Genomic DNA, 18,660 nt, shown 5'->3' with positions numbered 1-18,660 from the left:
CAAAAGTTTGGGGTCAGAAAGATTTTTAATAAAGGATGCATTTACATGAAGTAATATTATTGAAAAATAAAAGTTTTTGAATTGAATAAATTTTAATTACCTTCAGATCCTTCAGAACTCATTCTAATATGCTGATTTGGTGCTTAAAAAACATTTCTTATCAATTTTGTTCTGCCTAATATTTATCTTTTCAAAAGAACTGCATTTATTTCAAATATAACTTTTGTAACAAAGTCTTTTGACCAATTGAAATGCATCCTTGTTGAATAAAAGTATTGTTGTTGAAAAAAACCTTAATGACCTCAAACCTGGGAACTAGTGGCCTTTTACTATCTTTTTGTTTTATTTATTGGTTTATTAGGACGCTTATGAGGAACGATCCTCCGTGTGATGAAAAAGCAGCTCTATAAGAGGAAGGAGCTGTAGGAAGCAGATTGCCAGAGGAAAGTTCCAGCCGAGTAGGAATGTCTCTGGCACCATTGTTCTCGTCACTGGACGTTATCGAGGCTTTTGCCAGTCTCGCTGCAGATGTTATCAGTTACCCGGAAATGCTAAGCTAGACTAACAAGCCCCGGCGCTCTGACCGTCCGAATTGGTGTTTTTACACTCCGTTCGGGAACGGCCCGATCTAATCAACACTCGAGCAAATCCTAGACCTTGATCCTGAGCTTGATTTCTTCCTGTTTAGGTCGTTCAGTTCCTGTAAGCATAACTGCACCGCCACCTTTTTATAGATTTCTGGAACGAGGAAGTTTATCTCAACTCGAGACAGTTCGCGGATTTGTTTCAGAACTTAATTAGCAAAGGTTTCCTGATTGCGAGCATGCACAGAATTACATTTTGACAGCGTCTCACTTTCTGATATTCCAGAAAACTCCAGCCTCTCAGCAGCAGCAGCAGCAGCAGTAGCCAGTTGAAAAGCCTCCAATCCAGCCATTCATTCCACAAAACCTCAGGGGATTCTCCATCCCAACTCAGCCCTGTCAAGAATCTCTCCATGGTAAATATGCACCTATAAAAAGAAGTGCTACTTTTCCCCCTTTCGGTCTCGTTTGAAAGCTTTTGCATGCTGTATAATCTCTGAAATGGACTACCAGGTTCTTATGCGCACAGGTTTGTCATTGAATATGATTGATTTACCTGAGGTGAGAGTGAGAAGAGCCTCCTTTTCTTTTTTTGTTTTCTTGTGAAGATCATGCTTGGCGCCGTCTGCTCTTTATTTATGGAGATGCTGGAGGCGCTTCAGTCACTGCTGTTTGCAGGAGCCAATTAAGCTGCTGGTCCACACTATTGCTAGTCGTCATGCTGTTTTCCATCTGAAAATCTCCTTCTTTCTTTACTCCCAGAAACGCCCAGTGCCTTCCGACCATCTAGAAAGTCAGACGCCGAAAAAGCAGCGTTTATTAGACCAGAACACGCCCTTGCAATCTCCTTCCAATGGTCATCTCAACTCCTCCATGGGCCGTAGCTCTTCCGCTCATGGAAACGCAAGTTCGCAAAGGGTTACCAATACAGCCCAGCAGAGCCCAGATGGTCTTTACCCGCGGCACAAGCTCAGCGAGTCCAACAGCTTGCCCAAACCAGAACAGCCAGAACCAGCACAGCAGCTACCCACCAGCCCCAAACACACAAGAACTGAACCAGAAATCCGCACTGACCAGCAGCTAGTGAACGGCCAGCACAAAAAGAAGAAGTCCAAGAAGCATAAAGAAAAGGAGAGGGAGCGATTAAAACCTGCGTGGGCCGAGACCAGTCCGGACCTCAAACAGAACCAAGAAAATATTAATGGTGCGTTAAAATGCTTCAAAGCAAATATATTGGTGGATTATATATTATTTGCAGAAAAAGTAATCTATACACTACACTAAAATATTGGGGTCAACAAGATTTTAAAATAAATGTATACTTTTATTCAGTAAGGATGTATGATATTTAAAATATTAAAAATAAAAGCTGTTCTTTTGAAATTTCTATTCATCAAATAATCCTAAAATAACATTCAATATGGATAATAATATTAAGTTTTTCTTGAGCACTAAATCAGCATATTAGAATGATTTATTAAGGGTCAAATGTATACAAATATAGAAAAGTGTTATTTTAAATTTTTGTACTAATATATCACAGTTTTTACAGTATTTTAATCAAATAAATGCAAAAACATTAAAAAAAATCCACATTATTTATCAATACCACTAGTGTATTTACAGCAGATAATACATTTTTGTTATGGTTATGGATTTCACATCTTGATCACATCACGTTTTTTAAAAAAGCTTTTTTTTTCCTTTAAAATAAATATTATTTTAATTTAATTTAAAAATGTATTTAATTTAAAATTAATAAATATAAATAAAATATAGTATGTATATATATTATAATTGATCATTTATTAACATATAAAGTGATTATTTAACAGCTTTTAAGCGGTTCTGTTATCGGCCAAGAGATTTAGAATCTGCAACAAAAAAAACAGTTGTATAACATAATCCATCTGAGTTTATGATGCTTGTTACATTGTACAATGTCACGCAGTGATATTAGCAGGGATTGTGGTGATCATGATCAATATTTCCTTGCACTGCCATAAGGGCAATGGAGTCATTGTTTCTCAGAGGGCATTTCCCTAATATCTGTTTTTGAAGCTTCATAACTCCTATTACATAAAAGAAAAGAAAAGAAAGAAAGTTCTTCTCAGAAGTGGCTCACTGCGAGATGCTTTCATTTCAAGTCAAATGATGACAGAACAGGTTCAGACATGCCAAGCAATTCAGGAAATGTTCCTGTATGTTTGTGTGCGAGCGAGCGAGCGCACAGATGTGTGTGTGTGTGTGTGAGGTGACTGCTCGTCTGGGCCCTTCCCTAGCGCTAGAGTGGATGATTAACTCGCTAACAGCTGGGTGACCCACTGTAAAATGTGCCGAGCCCTCTTCGACAGCCGGCTCGAGCTTGACGTCTTGTCAGCATCGACCGCCCTCCGTGTCCCTTATCGCAACATTTGATAAATGACTCCATCAGCCCGGGCAGCATGATATGGCGCTTTGATATGTTTGCGTAGTTAGATTATATAAACCTTTTTTATGATTCTTGTCTGTGTTAATGTGTAGACCACGAACGGCCCAACACACCTGTCACCCGTGCCTCTCCCGATGAGCTGCCTGACTATTTATTGTAAGTAAAACAAGATTTCAGCTTTATTTTACTGCTTTGTGCTTCTGTATTTACAGCTTGTCTGTTGATTTGCATCATAGACGAATGAAGGAATAGAAAATGAACAGTGCTAAAGCTAAAGTGTTTGATTTTACACATCGGAATTGAAGAGTAAAAAAACACAAACACAAAAGCGTGTAACCTTCTGTTTGGTTTTTGCTTTGAAATTCTCTGAAAATGAACTGTCAGAGGTCACAAACAGCACTTTTCATTTCAGACAAACTCCTTGACAGTGAGAATACTCATTTATTTTGATATGTAGTGCCACCTACTGGTTTCTCTATGGACTGGTTTCACCTAGTGACTTGAATTATTGTCAGTGTTAAAATAGTTTAGTTCACTCAAGGAACTTTTCTTTTCAGAAAATACAACACTATTGCAGACTCTGAGCAGCGGCAGAGGTACAAAGAGGATTTCGGTGCGGAATACGATGAGTACAGAGACCTTCATGAGCGCATAGGGAAAGTCACAGAGATTTTTGTACAGCTGGGCTCGAAGATAAAGACACTGTCTCCTGGGACACAGGAGTATAAGGTATGGAAAAAGACATCATATACACTACCGTTCAAAGGTTTGGAGTCATTTTCTATTCATTTTAAACAGTCCTGAAAAGAGAATTATCACACAATTATGAAAATAAGAAATATTTCTTGAGCATCAAACTAGCAGATTAGAATGATTTCTAAAGGATCATGTGACACTGAAGACTGGAGTAATGGCCACCAGAGGAATAAATTACATTTTAAAGTATATTAACATAGAAAACAGTTATATAATATCTCACAATATTACTGTATTTTCGAAGAAATAAATGCAGCCTTGGTGGGCATAATGATGAGACTTCTTTCAAAAGCATAACACATTTTACCAACCCCAAACTTTTGTACAGTATTGTCCATTTTTAATGCAACTTTAATACTGTTTTAAAAGTTACTTTTGGAAGCATGTGTCCGTGTTTGATAATTCCTTGGCAAACCTTATATAACTGTTACATAATGCATGATGTCAGATGTTATTTTAGATTAATATGTTTGATTTTGATTGTTCTAGGTTATGGAAGATCAAATAATGGAGAAGTATAGGAAGTATAAGAAGGTAAGAGAATTTGATTGTGTGTGCAAACTGCAAAGCACATGCTGAACTCACTTAACTGCATATTTAATATGTCAGGGACTGTCCAAACTAGAGCAAGGTTTAAAGATACTATGACCCTTATTTGAATAATCTAACATAAATTCATCCCATTCACTTTTCAGTATTATTTAAGTAGTATTATTCATTTGCTTTTTTAAATTGCTTAGTTGTTTTTTTAATAATTTTATTTAACTTAATTCTTTTTCATTTTTAGTAACTTTAGCAACTTAAACATTTTATTTCAGTTAGTTGCCAATGCAACATTTTTAATGTTTATTTAGGTAGTTTTTTTTTTTAAATAAATGAAAACTAGTTTTAACATCACTGGACCTTGTATGCCTTATATTCTGTGTCTATATGAAAACTGAACATTATATGTAGTGCACCTTACGTCCAGCAGATGTCGCTCTTTTTGACTAAGAATATTTGAGTTACAGGGGCTTTCGCACCAGAGAAACACTTTCAAAGTTCCTATAACTAATGGCGGAAGTTTCCGCTTTTTGGTGTGTTCGCACAATTTCAGTCATAGGAATGCCTTTTGGGGGGACTAAATTAGCAGAGTATGGTCCAACACATTACAATATGAATCACCAGTTTATGTTGATTGGCCGAACACATGCCATACGAAACACCGTTACCCGCCGTTTCTAAAAATCTGTATAAACACACAGTTTACATAGGGTGCGTCTCAATCAGCTCCCTATTTAAGTAGTTAGGGCACTGATCTTGGAGTCAGACGTTTTAAGGGATGTCTCAATCACAAAAACCTACCAGTGGACTGAAACGTTCGCTCTCTAAAATGTCCCACAATGCACAGTGAAAACCAGGGAGCATCGATGCTCACTAAGTTCCCTTAACGGAAGTTCTGAAGCGCGAGACATAAATCCTGTGAGCCAACTCCCTGCACATAATGACAAACTATAGATGTTGGTTATTTCGTTATAAACATACATCGCTAGACAGGTAATGAACATAATCTAGCTAACATTTATAATTTATTTATGGCTGTTGCAAGTATACGTAACAAGCAAAGAATTTATCATAATGCACTTTAAATAACATAAAAACATGATGTCAGAAAGATATCAGTTCTGCTGTTGTTTATAAATACCAGTAGAGATGTTGTACAATGAGGACGTTGTCACGACACCAGAAATAGTCATCATTGTCCCAATGTGTAGTGAGCCCAGGGTCCTTACTGTCCTAACCAGTGCCTGAATTTGTGTACACAATATACTGATTCACAACCTAAAGAGCTGATTGAGATGCACACATATACTAACTAGCATACAGAAAGCTAATGTTAACGGATTTGTAGATGATATGTAGCGCAGCAAGTTGTCGTAGGAGATTTAATTCGACACACAACAAAAACACAGCTCCGAACACGGCGTCCTCAGTCCTCAAGTTGATGATGTTGTTGAATGCCGCGTTTAAAGGGTTCGTTCACCCAAAAATGAAAATTGTCATTAATTACTCGCCCTCATGTCGTTCGACACCCATAAGACCTCCGTTAGTGTAAATCCGATGGCTCAGAAAGGCCTCCATTGGCACAAAACACTTAACACTCTCAAGACCCATAAAAGGTACAAAAGACATCGTTACAAAGTCCATCTCACTGCAGTGGTTCTACAATAACTTTATGAAGCGACGAGAAAAGTTTTTGTGCGCAAAAAAAACTAAATAACGACTTGTATAGTGATGACCGATTTCAAAATGACCGTTCCCGGTGGACCACCCTGGTGGCTAGTTCATATAAAGCCCCGGGATTGTTTGATTTTGGTTCATTCACACAGCCATTGATTTCCTGGAATCTGTGCGTGCGTTCACACACATCCTGTAAAGACACATGACATCAGGAAGAGACGTGTAATGTCTCCACAGCGTCTTAAGTTTGCTTATGATCTGCAATTTCTCTCTTGAGAAACCACGCTTGTGTTTTTTTTTTTTTCCTGATTTGATCATAAACTAATCTGGCGAACAATCTCAGCTTCAGCGTAATCACTACGACACACCCCTCACGGCATGAGTGCGTTCCGGGACTGATCCCAGGAATGTTACTAGGTCCATCCCGGGATCAATCCTAGGACGCGTTTGCATTCAGACAAAAGGCACTGTAGCAATTCTACGGCGATTTTCTGGGATCAACACTGTGTGAGAGGGGCTTAACTGAGCGCCTATAACTGCCCTGAGCGAAAGCCCCTAAAATATTAATATTGATTTACTTGTTTGAATTTTTTTTTTTAAGCATTTATGATCTTCTCTGTCCCTGTAGAAGTTTCCAGGCTACCGGGAAGAAAAGAAACGCTGCGAGTATCTCCATCAGAAACTATCACACATCAAAGGCCTGATTCTGGACTATGACCGCACACAAGCGCCCTCCTAGTGCCAGCCATTCCACTCTCCTCCTCCTCCTTCCCAGTCTGCTCGTACGGACCAAAAGACTCCTCAGTGGAAATAATCCAGGACCAAGTGTCTCTCCTTGAGAACGAAGGCATTTCCACATCTTTCCTCCGCACAAACTGTGGGTAACCGTGTGGAGGCAGAGGATCTAAGTCCAAACTATCAAACAAAGGCCAAGACCTCCGACTAGTGACTTAAGCCCTTTAAAGTTTTGATTTTGATAAAAAGTGTTGATGAAGTTGGTTAGACGTGAGACAACCTAAGCCAAAATAGCCCCCCCCCCTTCCCAAATGCAGCATACGTGTAACTGTTGCCCTTGATCTTCTATCTTCAGCTCTGAGCTCTTCAAGGCTGCAGGCTGCTTTTATGGTACAATCATAAAGCCTGGACGATGAGAGATGATTATCTTAACCGTGTTCGCTGTCTGTTATCGAAGCACAGTTTCTATTTTCATATTTTACTGAATGTATATTTGTACACTTGTAAGATCTTGACATCTATAATAGAGCGTTTAATCACTGGATAGAATAAGGGAAACCTGGAATTTTCTCAGGCTCTGGGGTGATATGAACGTCTGTGGGAAAGCACCTACATCAGACTCTCAATTGGACCAGACATTTCTCTTTTGTGTGTGTGTAGCCACATGATGAGCTCTGGGATCCAAATTTAATCTTGAATTCCTGTAGCCAATTGTGTAATGAAAGGAAAGGTGCTTAACCTGGATGCATCCAAATGGGGGGAAAAATCTAATGCTACAAACATATTTGGAAGCTTGTCTTCGCCACAGAATAAAAAAGGTAATTGTGACTTTTTATCTCTCAGTTCTGACTTTTTTTTTCTCAGAATTGCGTAAACTCGCAATTGCGTTATAAAGTCAGACTCAGAATTGTGTGATATAAACTCACAACTATGAGTTAAAGTCAGAATTGTGATAAACTCGCAATTATGAGTTATAAAGTCAGAATTATGTGATCTAAACTCGCAATTATGAGTTATACAGTCAGAATTATGTGATCTATACTCGCAATTATGAATTATAAAGTCAGAATTGTCTGATATAAACACAACTGTAAGTTAGTCAGAAATGCATGATATAAACTCGTAATTATGAGTTATAAAATCATAATTGTCTGATATAAACTGCAATTATGAGTTATAAAGTCAGAATTGTCTGATATAAACTCGCAACTGCAAGTTATAGTCAGAATTGCATGATATAAAAACCGTGTAATTATTAATTATAAAGTCAGGATTTCGATTTATATCACACAATTTTGACTTTATAACTCCCAATTGTGAGTTTGAATCATGCAATTCTGAGAAAAAAGTCAGAATCGTGAGATGTAAACTAGCAATTACAAGAAAAAAAGTTGAAATTACCTTATTATTTTTATTCAGTGGCAGAAACGATCTTCCATAAACATACAGCAGTGATAATATTCTCATGATTTGTGTGTCCAGAGTCCATTGCTCAAACCACTACAGCACACTGTGTCCTTAAATGAATGATGCTGATAACATTATTATATTATTATTATTTGGACACTAACAGCAGAAACAATCATGTTTTAAAGCACATTTCATTTCTTTTATCCTTTTTTTAACAAAAATGTATTGATTAATGAAAGAACATATCATGACCTTATCTGTTGGATATGTTACAGGAACTTCAGCGTATTTTTTATTGACATGTCGTTATTGGTTTCATTTCTTGAAGTTTGAAATAGCTGCGTTCTTTCCCTTTAAAGCATGAAGGTGACTCTGTCAGGCTTTCTCTCGATCCTGATTTTTGTTTGGGCCATGTTTTACGTGAATGAAAGTATACAGTGTGTCTGTTTTCCCAGAATGTAGGACTTAATGAACACAGATGGAAGATCTCGCTGGTCTTCTACTTTACGTAATGATCTGACACCAAACATCGTAGAAGCAGAGTCTTTCCAAAGTCTTTCCAAAGTCCCTCTATGTCCCTGTCATTCCTGTTCATGCCCATAGCCTCATGTACATTATGGAAGTATTTTTTGTGTCACTTTTGCGCTTTGACATTTCTCTTGTGGAGACTGCTGATCTGTTATTTATGTCACTACAGTGTTAGTTCCTCTAATCCTTGATCCTGATTTGTTATCTGGCTGGAAAACTGATAGATAAATAAATGCCAAAATAGCATTGCTCTTTTTATTGTTAACAGTTTGTTTCATCCTTTCATGGGGCAACTTCATGTATTGATGTAGATGCCTTAAATAAACTGGACCACATTAACTTAATATCATGGACATGTCTTCTGAAGTTCATTGCTTTGTATGTTTAGCACAGTGCTGCTAACTAAAACTATTTTAAAAAATGTTCATTGAAAAAAGCTGGGAAAAAATATATATAACTACTGGATCAAAAACTTAAAGCTGCTGTCCGTAACTTTTTTTGTGTTCAATATTTACAAAAATGTACAACATGAATCCATTTTCCAAACCGTGTTTTTGTCTTACCCTGAATCATTATGGTACACTTATAATAAGTGTTTATATTGGGACTATTTCAGACCGGTCTGGTAGGAAGCGCTGCGGAGGAGCACAGTCCCTGCGTGACTCGCCATAGACATAAACAGAGAGAAGTAGCTCCGGCTGTAATGTTCTTCCTCAAGACGCAAGCAGTTGTTTATTAAAGCTGCACTATGTCAAATATTTTCAGTAAAATATCCAAAAAGCACTAGGCCAAATGACAACTGATGCTGGTAGGTCACGTGATAAGGGCAACATGGTGATGTCCAGATTATATTCATACTATATAGAACGTACTTTTTTTAGTGGTTAAGTAGTTGTTCAAAATAAGTACCCACTCAAGAGAGTATTTGATTTCGGACACAGCCCCCATAGCCTTACATTGGAGTCCTCCAATCATTTTGTCTGCTTGAATCCCGGGGCCGTTTACATAACACAGTTTGGACTTAAAAGTAAAAGCTTTTATGTGTTTTGGCCATTCAATTAAATGACAACAGCGTTTTGGGGGCCTTCAAAGTGCATGTTTTTGAAAACAATACCTTTATCGTCTCCATGTAAACTACAAAAACGTGAATTTGTGAAAACTGACGTCATGCGTATTACGTGTCAGTCTATAGGCTGGTTTCTTTACAAAGTGACATCGCCAACTACTGGCCTGGCAGTATAATACAGTGTTTTTAGTCGTTTTCGTGGATTCGTGTAACAAGGGATTGAAGGGTGTCAAATGTACGGGAAATACGCAAATTCTTTTCGATAGTTTGTTTCACTCGGATGTATGTCAAAATACGGAAGAAAAGATCTGATGCTACTTGTGATGCTACTTACACTTGTAGTGAAGATTAAAAGAAGTTAAAAAAAATCATTATTCGTTCAATCAAATTCATGTATTTAAATATTCTGTATGCAAAAGATATGTTTTGAATTGTGCCCATAAGAATTACATTTTTACTCTTACTATTGTGTCTAATGTATGGAAGCTTGTTTCTGCCACGGAATAAAACAATTTAAACGATAACTGAGATATAAATTTGCAGTTGCAAATTATAAAGTCCAATTCTGAGGGGAAAAAAAGACGAGTTTATACCTCACAATTCTGACTTTATATCACACAATTTCGGACTTTTTAACTTGCAATTGCTAATTTATATTTCACAATTCTGAGAAAAATCTCAGAATTGTGAGATAAAAAGTCGCAATTACTTTTTATTTTTATTCAGTGGTCGAAACAAGCTTCCATACTAATGTGGGAGTAAAACTGCAAGTCATGTATCATTAACAAGTTTCAGGAGGAGCACGTTCAGATAATTAAACCTAACTAAACATGAGTGGAGCACATTAAGCTAATCACTTTAATTAACGATAGAAGGTGTATATATACAACAGATTTACCTTCTTTCGTTGACAGTTTCTTAGCATCCCTCCACCACCCCATCTCCTCACTTTGAATTAATAAACTCTTATTAGACATCAACACAATCCATAATACAATGCAATCTCTGTCACGGGGGGGGTACTCTGGGTTCGGGCAAAAATTTCAGAGCCCAGAGCCCTCCCCGGACAGCACGTCAAATACGCATAATCTTTACTCTATTTCATTTGATGTAAGTGTGAACTCGTGAAATTTTCTTTTGACAGACGTGAGGAACAAATAACCCAGAACATTTTTAACAGTGCATAAAAATTCCTTTATTAAAGTTCACAGTTTGTTCTTGGAGCAGTTTGTGCTGACAGCCAATTATGTAGAATCGGAACGTAATAAAAGTTGTCTTTAGTCATGATGATAAAGCAAAATTGGAAATAACAAAACACTGTCTCACACCTAAAATAAAATACACATCTGTAAACAACTCTAGGATCTGTCAGGATGAGGTAGAATATATCTAATGTCACAGATGGTTCTCCACATAGAAGAGACTAAATGTAAAGCACACATGTCAAAAAGCTGTGCATCTGCCACCATAGAGACAGAGAGCTTCTTTTGCCTTGGAAATAAATGTCACAAGCTCCAAAATTTGAAAAACATCATCAGTACCAAAGTGATATAATCTCTATTAAAAGTACTAAACGGTGTTTAACACACTGGTGTGTTATTTCACTAGGGCTGCCGTGATAATACAACAACAGATACGGCAAGGCACTCTATTTAATGAAAGTGTACACAGCATGCGGTCAAACACACGCTGCGAAATCTCATCTAAATGATGCTATTTTTATTATTATTTTTTGCAGGTGCACTGCGGCATTATGGGTATGTGCTAGTCTCCTATCTCCCTTATACAACAATTAAGTTGATCCTTACAAAAGTAAGCTTAAGGGAAGTCTACTTTCACGCTAAAATCTAATTTGTTAGGAAAGCATCCTTTATCCATTTAAGACGCTCTGAATGTTACTCTCAAGCACTTTCTTCATTCCATAAATCATGGCTTGATTCTGAGGTTGGGCCTCAAGACTGACAGTATGCCTAAAAGAGAGGAAACAAGCCCACAGAAGCCCACCACACCTGCATTTGTCTGGTAAACGGCCAGTTTGTCAAGTGGAATGAAAAGATCGCACACGTTTTTCAGTGTATCGAGAGCCACAGATGGCTGACTTCTGAGGCTCTCGAGGAGAAGGAAGAGGAAGGCATCAAGCTGAGGCACTATGACACAAGCCACATCCGGGCTTTCGTTAAGGTGCTGGTCGACTTTTTGCTGGAAGTGTCTTTCCCGAGACTTCTGCACCATAAGTTGGACGATCACATAGGCGTCTCTGGTTAGATTCATCACCAAGGACAGGAAATAGAAGCGAGTGGAGTTCGAGCTCCAGCGCTCCTTGTCGATATGTTGTATCAGCCCGATGCTTCTGGCCCAGAGTATGTTGTCACAGATGAAGTACAAGGCACGACTGAAGTTGGCAAAAGTAAGGCAAAAGCGCAGAACGGGGTCAGAAATATGAAGAGTGCTCTTGGCTGCATTGATAGAGTTCACCGTGTTCCCAAGCCTGAATACTGAAAAACAGCAAAACAGACCCATTATGGATGACATTCTTCTGATTTCTGTGAAAATAGAGGCAAGCTAGATGCCGTAAAACTAAATGAACTTTTTATGTTACTGGTACTTTTACTAGTATTTGTTAGCCTGACAAGCCAGACCCACATCGAGATGTTGGGTCTGGGAACACACCATTAGCAGGGCTCAATCCAAGGGGCGGGATAAATGGTTGTTTTTCAAATTCCCTCTGCACGCAATAGGATAGCGCTACAAACAACCAGAGCAACGAAGAAGGTGAAGCGGAGCTAGTTGATAGATTAAACTTTCGCCGTATCCAGTTGGTAAAACTCAGAACACATCTTCCTTTCTTAAGAATGACTTCAGTGCCGTTCTTTGTTCTTTTCTCAAAGAAAAGCTTAACTCCAAGACTTCCAGAGTCGCGGCCAAAGCCAATTTGAAAGACCGCTGTTCGCCAGCTTCTTTGTTTACGAGTAGCACGCGGAACCGCCACAACTCAGCCGTCATTATGTTAAGCCCGCCCATCGACTCTATACACGAAGTGATTGGCCTGACCAGAGTTTGATTTTTCCAGCTCGCAAGCCAACGGAGAGTTGCTAGACAACCCTGGCTGCAAATTAGATTTGCTGCCACTAGGGTGCGTCTAGATTTCTAGGCTAAGTATTTGTATGTTACTTGTACTTATTCCAATAGAGAAAAATGTAATACACACTACTAAATATGTTATACTCCAGTTTGTATTTCAACTGTTATTAGTACCAGGTTTAATCTTACTATTAAGAGTTCAACAAAGCTATAAAGTAGCCAGTCTGACTTTAGCTTACTTATACTGCTTTTCACAATACACATTGCTTCAGATAATTGTGATGTTAATGTTTATAATATCTTATATATCATGTAGTCTCATTTGGTAGATTTGATATAGGTGATGATAATATATATAGTTCATATTTTGTAATAATATAAACAATCAAGCACTTGAGACTTGCTAATGCAGTATTGCTTTATGTGAGTGTACTGTATATTTGTGAGTAAAGTTAGATGTACTGTATATATCCAACTTTAAATTTTTTTTAAAGGGATAGTTCACTCAAAAATGAACATTCTGTCATCATTTACTCACCCTCAAGTTATTCCAAACCTGTATGAGTTTCTTTCTTCTATTTGAAGAACATGGGTAATCAAACAGTTACTGGACCCCATTGACTTCCGCAGTATGGGGGGAAAATACTATGGAAGTCAATGTGGTCTATCAACTGTTTGGTTTGACTTTCTTCAAAATATTTTTTTGCATTCAGCAGAAGAAAGAAATTCATACAGGTTAGGAATAGGGATTTGACGGTGAGGAAATTTTCCCACCGGTTAATCGACATGTGACAACACCGATAAACCGGTACCACCGGTGGAGGCTTTTCAAATTGCTAATTTTAAACCGAATGTAAAATGCACACGGCCGTTCGGGCATTCATAACGGTGCGTTGCAGAGCAAAGCGAGAGTTTTTAATGAATTCCTATGAAAATTAAACTTCCATATAGGCATGAACTGAAAACGCACAAGACTGGACACGCACCGTGAATGACTGTGAGGCCGTGAATGAATGAGAGTGAAAAACTTCTATATTGTGTATTATCTGAGTGAAACGGTTTCTCAAACAAGAAAATATGCAGGGCGGGACCATTGGGAATTGATTGGACGGTTGTGGTTTCCCTGTGATCTCATGTGAGTGACAGGTTGCCCCGCCCTCAAGCCAGTAAACACCTCATCAGAGAAAAGATGTTGTTTGGAGGGGTATATCAGTTTGATTAAAGATTACAATGCCACATGAATAATAAAATAATGATGTGTACAGATAAATCATAATGAATACTGAAATATTTTTGTTTATTTCATGGTGACAAATTTGATATGTCATTGAACTGTTTTACTAGAAAGATAAGAATGTGATGTCTCATAAGTACTAGTAGTAACTAATAAATAAGTACTTGTAAAGCTGGAATACATGCTAATAACTACTGACACATAACTGAAAGAACTGTTTTGTGTTATGCAACGGTAAATGTTAATTCTTACGCTTTCGCCCAGAACTCATATTAGACTCCAGAAGCTGCAGCTTTTTCACCAGCTCTTTTCTCTTCGCCTCATTCCTCAGAAGGTATTTCGCCAAAGCGCATGCGTATTGGGTTGCTCTAAAGCAAACAGATACATAAAATGTTCAGACATAGTCTAGCTCGTCTTTTATAGGAAATAATTGCAATACAATGTTGTTTTGACGGATGACAAGCTTTGATAAGAGGCACTGACCTGAATATGCGATCCCTTCCTTGGCTTTGGTTAGTGAAGCTAATGAAGGTTTCCATGTGTGCAACAGCTAGTGTGCAACAAAACTGCTAAATTCTTTCAGGAATAAATGACTAAAAAGTCGGAAAGCAGTGCATTACTCGAAGTTAAATATCCGTGTAAGTGTATTGTCACTGTCCTGTCAAATCCACGCAGTCCTGCTGTGGGAACTGAGGTGAAAGTTCATGCAACACACAGAACACACGCTGGAACCAAAGAACAAACTTCACATGCCTAGTAAATCATTGTGTCGCGCTTGTAAAAATAAATAAATCTTCGGACTAACTAATTATAGGATATTATAAATTTATGACATTACAAAAATGTATGACGTCCAGAGTTTTTCTTTTTTCCTGGCGATAGGAAGTCCGATTCTTTTTCCGGAATCGGTTCTTTCAAACAGTTCAGTTTTACGTCATGACGTAAATGCGTCATCACACGGTCCCAGGCATCCCAGCCTGACTTTAATCATTTTAATTCAATGGTTTTAATTGTCTAATAAGCCATATGTATACAGTGTAGACTCGTTTTATTAATAAGCGAGTTTATTTTTATTTAATGCATCACAGTTTTGTGTGTTGCAACTATGATTCAGTCGTAAACATTTCCTTTACCTTGTATTTGTAAAATTTCATCTGTTCGGCTATTAAGTAACACACTTTTTCACCTCGAATGTAAATATATCCTTCGTGATCTATTGTGAATGAATCGTTTGTGAACCAGTTCACCTGTTTCATTGAAAGATCCGACTCAAAAGAGCGATTCATTGTTCACTGTAGTATTGTTTGATTCAGTTCATATTACCAACACACGCTACATTTTAAGATGAATGTTTTAAGTTGTGTTTCAGTTGTAACGAACATCATTAACGCTATGTTGTTTTTGCAATTTTAGAAAGTGTTTATGTTAATTGTTGTGAAGCTCGAGTTTTAAATCGGATGTTTTTGGAGGATGGACAAGTCACAGTGTGTACTTCCTGGTTTAACTGACCAATGACTGACTGGCTCGGGATTGGAGAACGGAAATACCTGGATTAGAACTACAGGTTAGTCCCAGTTCCTTATGACACTGCTGTTACACTTGAATTCAGTGTTTCTGGACGTATCTGTAGTTATTTTGTTCCTTAAAAGCCCTGCAAGACATGATAATATGTGCATTTGTCTCATAAAAATATAACAAGCATTCTTATTTATTTTGGAGTAGGACTCAACCATGTTGATCTGTGTGTGTGTGTGTGTGTGTGTGTGTGTGTGTGTGTGTGTGTGTGTGTGTGTGTGTGTGTGTGTGTGTGTGTGTGTGTGTGTGTGTGTGTGTGTGTGTGTGTGTGTGTGTGTGTGTGTGTGTGTGTGTGTGTGTGTGTGTGTGTGTGTACATGTTTTTCTATCCTGATGGGGACTGGGTACTCAATGAGCTTATAAATAAATACGTTTGTTAAATTATAAATAAAATATTGTTGTTGTTTTAAATGTAATATTGCAGAACGCTTTGTGTGATGGGTAGGGTTGGTGTAAAATGAAACCAGACGTGTGTGTGTGTGTGTGTGTGTGTGTGCATTTTAAAGTCGAATCTGAAATGTGTTTACATTTTAAGCAGTAAATTCAAAATCATCATCTTTTTAGCAACTGTTTATTAAACGGTTTTGTGTGTCATACAATACAATAGGAAATTCTTTACATAAAACACCTTTAAAATGCAGGGCCTCGACAGTCCAACTGAGTGACTTGAATGAGGTTGCATAGCCTACTTTCTATTTTTATATACGATTCTGCTTGACAATTTGAGCTGCTCCCATGTGATTACCAAAGTAGTTTTGACTCCTTTTGGAAGAATAGGTCCAGACAATTATTTGTGCTTGGCTTAATCAGACATATTAATACCAGATTCAATAATAGATGTCACATTTATGACTATGAAAAGGTCTTGTTTTGCTATCAGCAGTATTGAAAATCATTGGTCAAGAGAAGAGATGCCCCCAGAAATCAGACAGTGAATGCTGATTGTAGTATGATGAATGCTTCTCATTTTTATCATACATGAAGATGATATAGACTGTGAAATTTAAAATGAATCATCTATGCCATTTTTCCCCGGCCTTTGATTATTCCTTTTGATGTGAACTATTACATGTTTTACATCTGCAATGAATTTTGGTTATTCATATTTCTGATGCAGCCTGAAAGAGAATATTTAAAATTGGGCATGTTATTTAAAAAAAATAGTAATAATAATGTTTTATATATATATATATATATATATATATATATATATATATATATATATATATATATATATATATATATATATATATATATATATATATATATATATATATATAATTATTATTATTAAGGTAATAATCGTGTTTGATTGTTGACTTTAAGTTCAAAACAATACAATTAAAGCCAGAGTTTATTAATGCTGTCAATCATTGCTTCATGAATCTTGCATGAATTTTAAAGTCACCATCTCTACACAGAATTAATTACACACACACACACACAAGCGCGCACACACGCACACATATAAAATGATGGTTATTTTTTTAAAACATCACTGTGCTATCATGCTATGTGCGAGTCAGATCAGATCACACCTGCAGGGGGCAGTGTTTAATTAAGAAAGAAACTGTCAGTCTCACACAATGTTTAGTAGATCCTCAAAAAATGTCTTTGCACACACCGGCCAAACACACCTTATTCATAAATTCAACCACCTCAGGGCTGCAATATTGCATTTCGAAAGGCAATAGTTCAGGTAATAGGCTGCCCCAAATTAAATGTACAGTGACATTTTTTTGTCACTTTTATGATGTCACATAATATTCCTTATTATCTGCTATATTGCCAGTCTCTATCAGGCTATATTGATGTAATGAAATGGTTTTGGAAGTATGGTTTGGCAACCGAATACCCGAGACATGCATGAGATTGCCTTCTTGGAACAGCTGAAGTATTTTTGGGAAAGCACAGATGGTTTACCCAAGAATACAGTGTTCCTGAAGCAAATTAATGTGGTTTATGGACAAACAATACTTTTAACCAATGCACTTTCAGCTGTCATTGTGTAGATAATACTAATTCTTGGTTATATTGCCTACCAGATGTTGTGAGGAGTGTTGCTGTGTTTTAAACAGCCACACATTTTGAAATGAATTATCATTAAGATCAAGATGTTTACACAGAGTCAGTGTTGGGGAAAGTTACTTTGAAAAGTAATGCATTACAAAATCATGTTACTCCTTTAAAAAGTGACTAATGCGTTACTTAGTTATTTTTTAAGAAAAGTAATGCGTTACGTTACTTTTGCGTTATTTTTTCTCACCTAGGCTGGGCTTGTTTTAGTTTTTACGTTTTTGTTAACAAAAAAGTTATATTTTTGGACCAATGAAAGGCCCTTTCACACCAAAATTGAAATAATAAGTCTGAAGGAAATACAAATTACAGTACAGTAGAGGGCGCAGCTCAAACAAACCTTTCAGCTGTGCTGCTGTTCTGGATGGCATGAAGAATAGGATGCAGGAGGTGAAAGTTAACACTTACTTCACTAATAAAAACAAATAATCTAAAGTTTTGCTTATGGTTTAAAGGGTTATTTCACCCAAAAATGAAAATTCTGTCATTAATTACTCCCCCTTATGTCCTTCCAAACCATGTTCATCTTCAGAACACAAATTAAGATATTTTTGATATAATCTGAGATCTCTCTGACCCCTCCATAGAGAGCTATTTAATTAAAACTTTCAAGGCCCAGAAAGGTAGTAAAGACATCGTTAAAATAGTCCATGTGACTCCAGTGGTTCAACCTTAATTTTATGAAGCGATGAGAATGATTTTTATGCGCAAAAAACAAACAAAAATAACGACTTTATAACAATTTCATTCTAGCCTGTGTCAGTCTTCTTCGCAGTTTCCGTTGTAAATACAGCGCGACTCCTGCGTCATCATCACACGCATGCGTCGTGGTGCTCACGTGAACAGCATCGGCCAACAGTGTTGGGAATAACGGCGTTACAGATAAACGGCGTTACTAACGGAATTATTTTTTTCAGTAACGAGTAATCAAACGAATTACTGTTCCTCCCGTTACAACGCCGTTA

General features: G+C 37.3%; 2 protein-coding genes across 3 annotated transcripts in view; one reads left to right on the top strand and one right to left on the bottom strand.

Annotated features, from left to right (window-relative positions):
• LOC307131377 (RNA polymerase II elongation factor ELL2) overlaps positions 1-9,015 on the top strand; it is a 379,314-nt gene extending 370,299 nt beyond the window's left edge. For both annotated transcript variants that reach the window (XM_079824988.1, XM_079824987.1), the window contains 6 exons: positions 871-1,000; positions 1,347-1,788; positions 3,108-3,171; positions 3,573-3,744; positions 4,261-4,305; positions 6,620-9,015. In XM_079824988.1, coding sequence (XP_079681114.1) covers positions 871-1,000; positions 1,347-1,788; positions 3,108-3,171; positions 3,573-3,744; positions 4,261-4,305; positions 6,620-6,730 — 964 coding nt within the window. In that variant the 3' untranslated portion in view covers positions 6,731-9,015. The remainder of the gene's footprint in view (positions 1-870; positions 1,001-1,346; positions 1,789-3,107; positions 3,172-3,572; positions 3,745-4,260; positions 4,306-6,619) is intronic.
• Positions 9,016-10,905: 1,890 nt separating this feature from the next.
• pex11a (peroxisomal biogenesis factor 11 alpha) lies at positions 10,906-14,952 on the bottom strand. The gene is made up of 3 exons (XM_079824758.1): positions 14,529-14,952; positions 14,298-14,413; positions 10,906-12,225 (listed from the first exon to the last, which is right to left on the bottom strand). Exons 1-3 carry the CDS (start codon positions 14,582-14,584, stop codon positions 11,657-11,659), a joined length of 741 nt encoding a protein of 246 aa, XP_079680884.1. The 5' UTR covers positions 14,585-14,952; the 3' UTR covers positions 10,906-11,656.
• Positions 14,953-18,660: the final 3,708 nt, after the last annotated feature.

The sequence above is a fragment of the Gobio gobio genome (assembly GCF_949357685.1).
Source record: "Gobio gobio genome assembly, chromosome: 9".
Classification (NCBI taxonomy): Eukaryota; Metazoa; Chordata; class Actinopteri; order Cypriniformes; family Gobionidae; genus Gobio; species Gobio gobio.
The sequence above is the reverse complement of the archived record's forward strand: the minus strand, read 5'-3'. Positions and strand labels throughout refer to the sequence as shown.

What these genes read in the sequence shown, in the direction of transcription:
- pex11a (XM_079824758.1), bottom strand. Translation starts at nt 14,584, where the DNA reads ATGGAAACCTTCATTAGCTTCACTAACCAAAGCCAAGGAAGGGATCGC. An exon ending in GGAAGGGATCGCATATTCAG is followed by an intron (nt 14,414 to 14,528) that starts GTCAGTGCCTCT and finishes TGTTTGCTTTAG; the next exon opens with AGCAACCCAATACGCATGCG. An exon ending in TATGAGTTCTGGGCGAAAGC is followed by an intron (nt 12,226 to 14,297) that starts GTAAGAATTAAC and finishes GCTGTTTTTCAG; the next exon opens with TATTCAGGCTTGGGAACACG.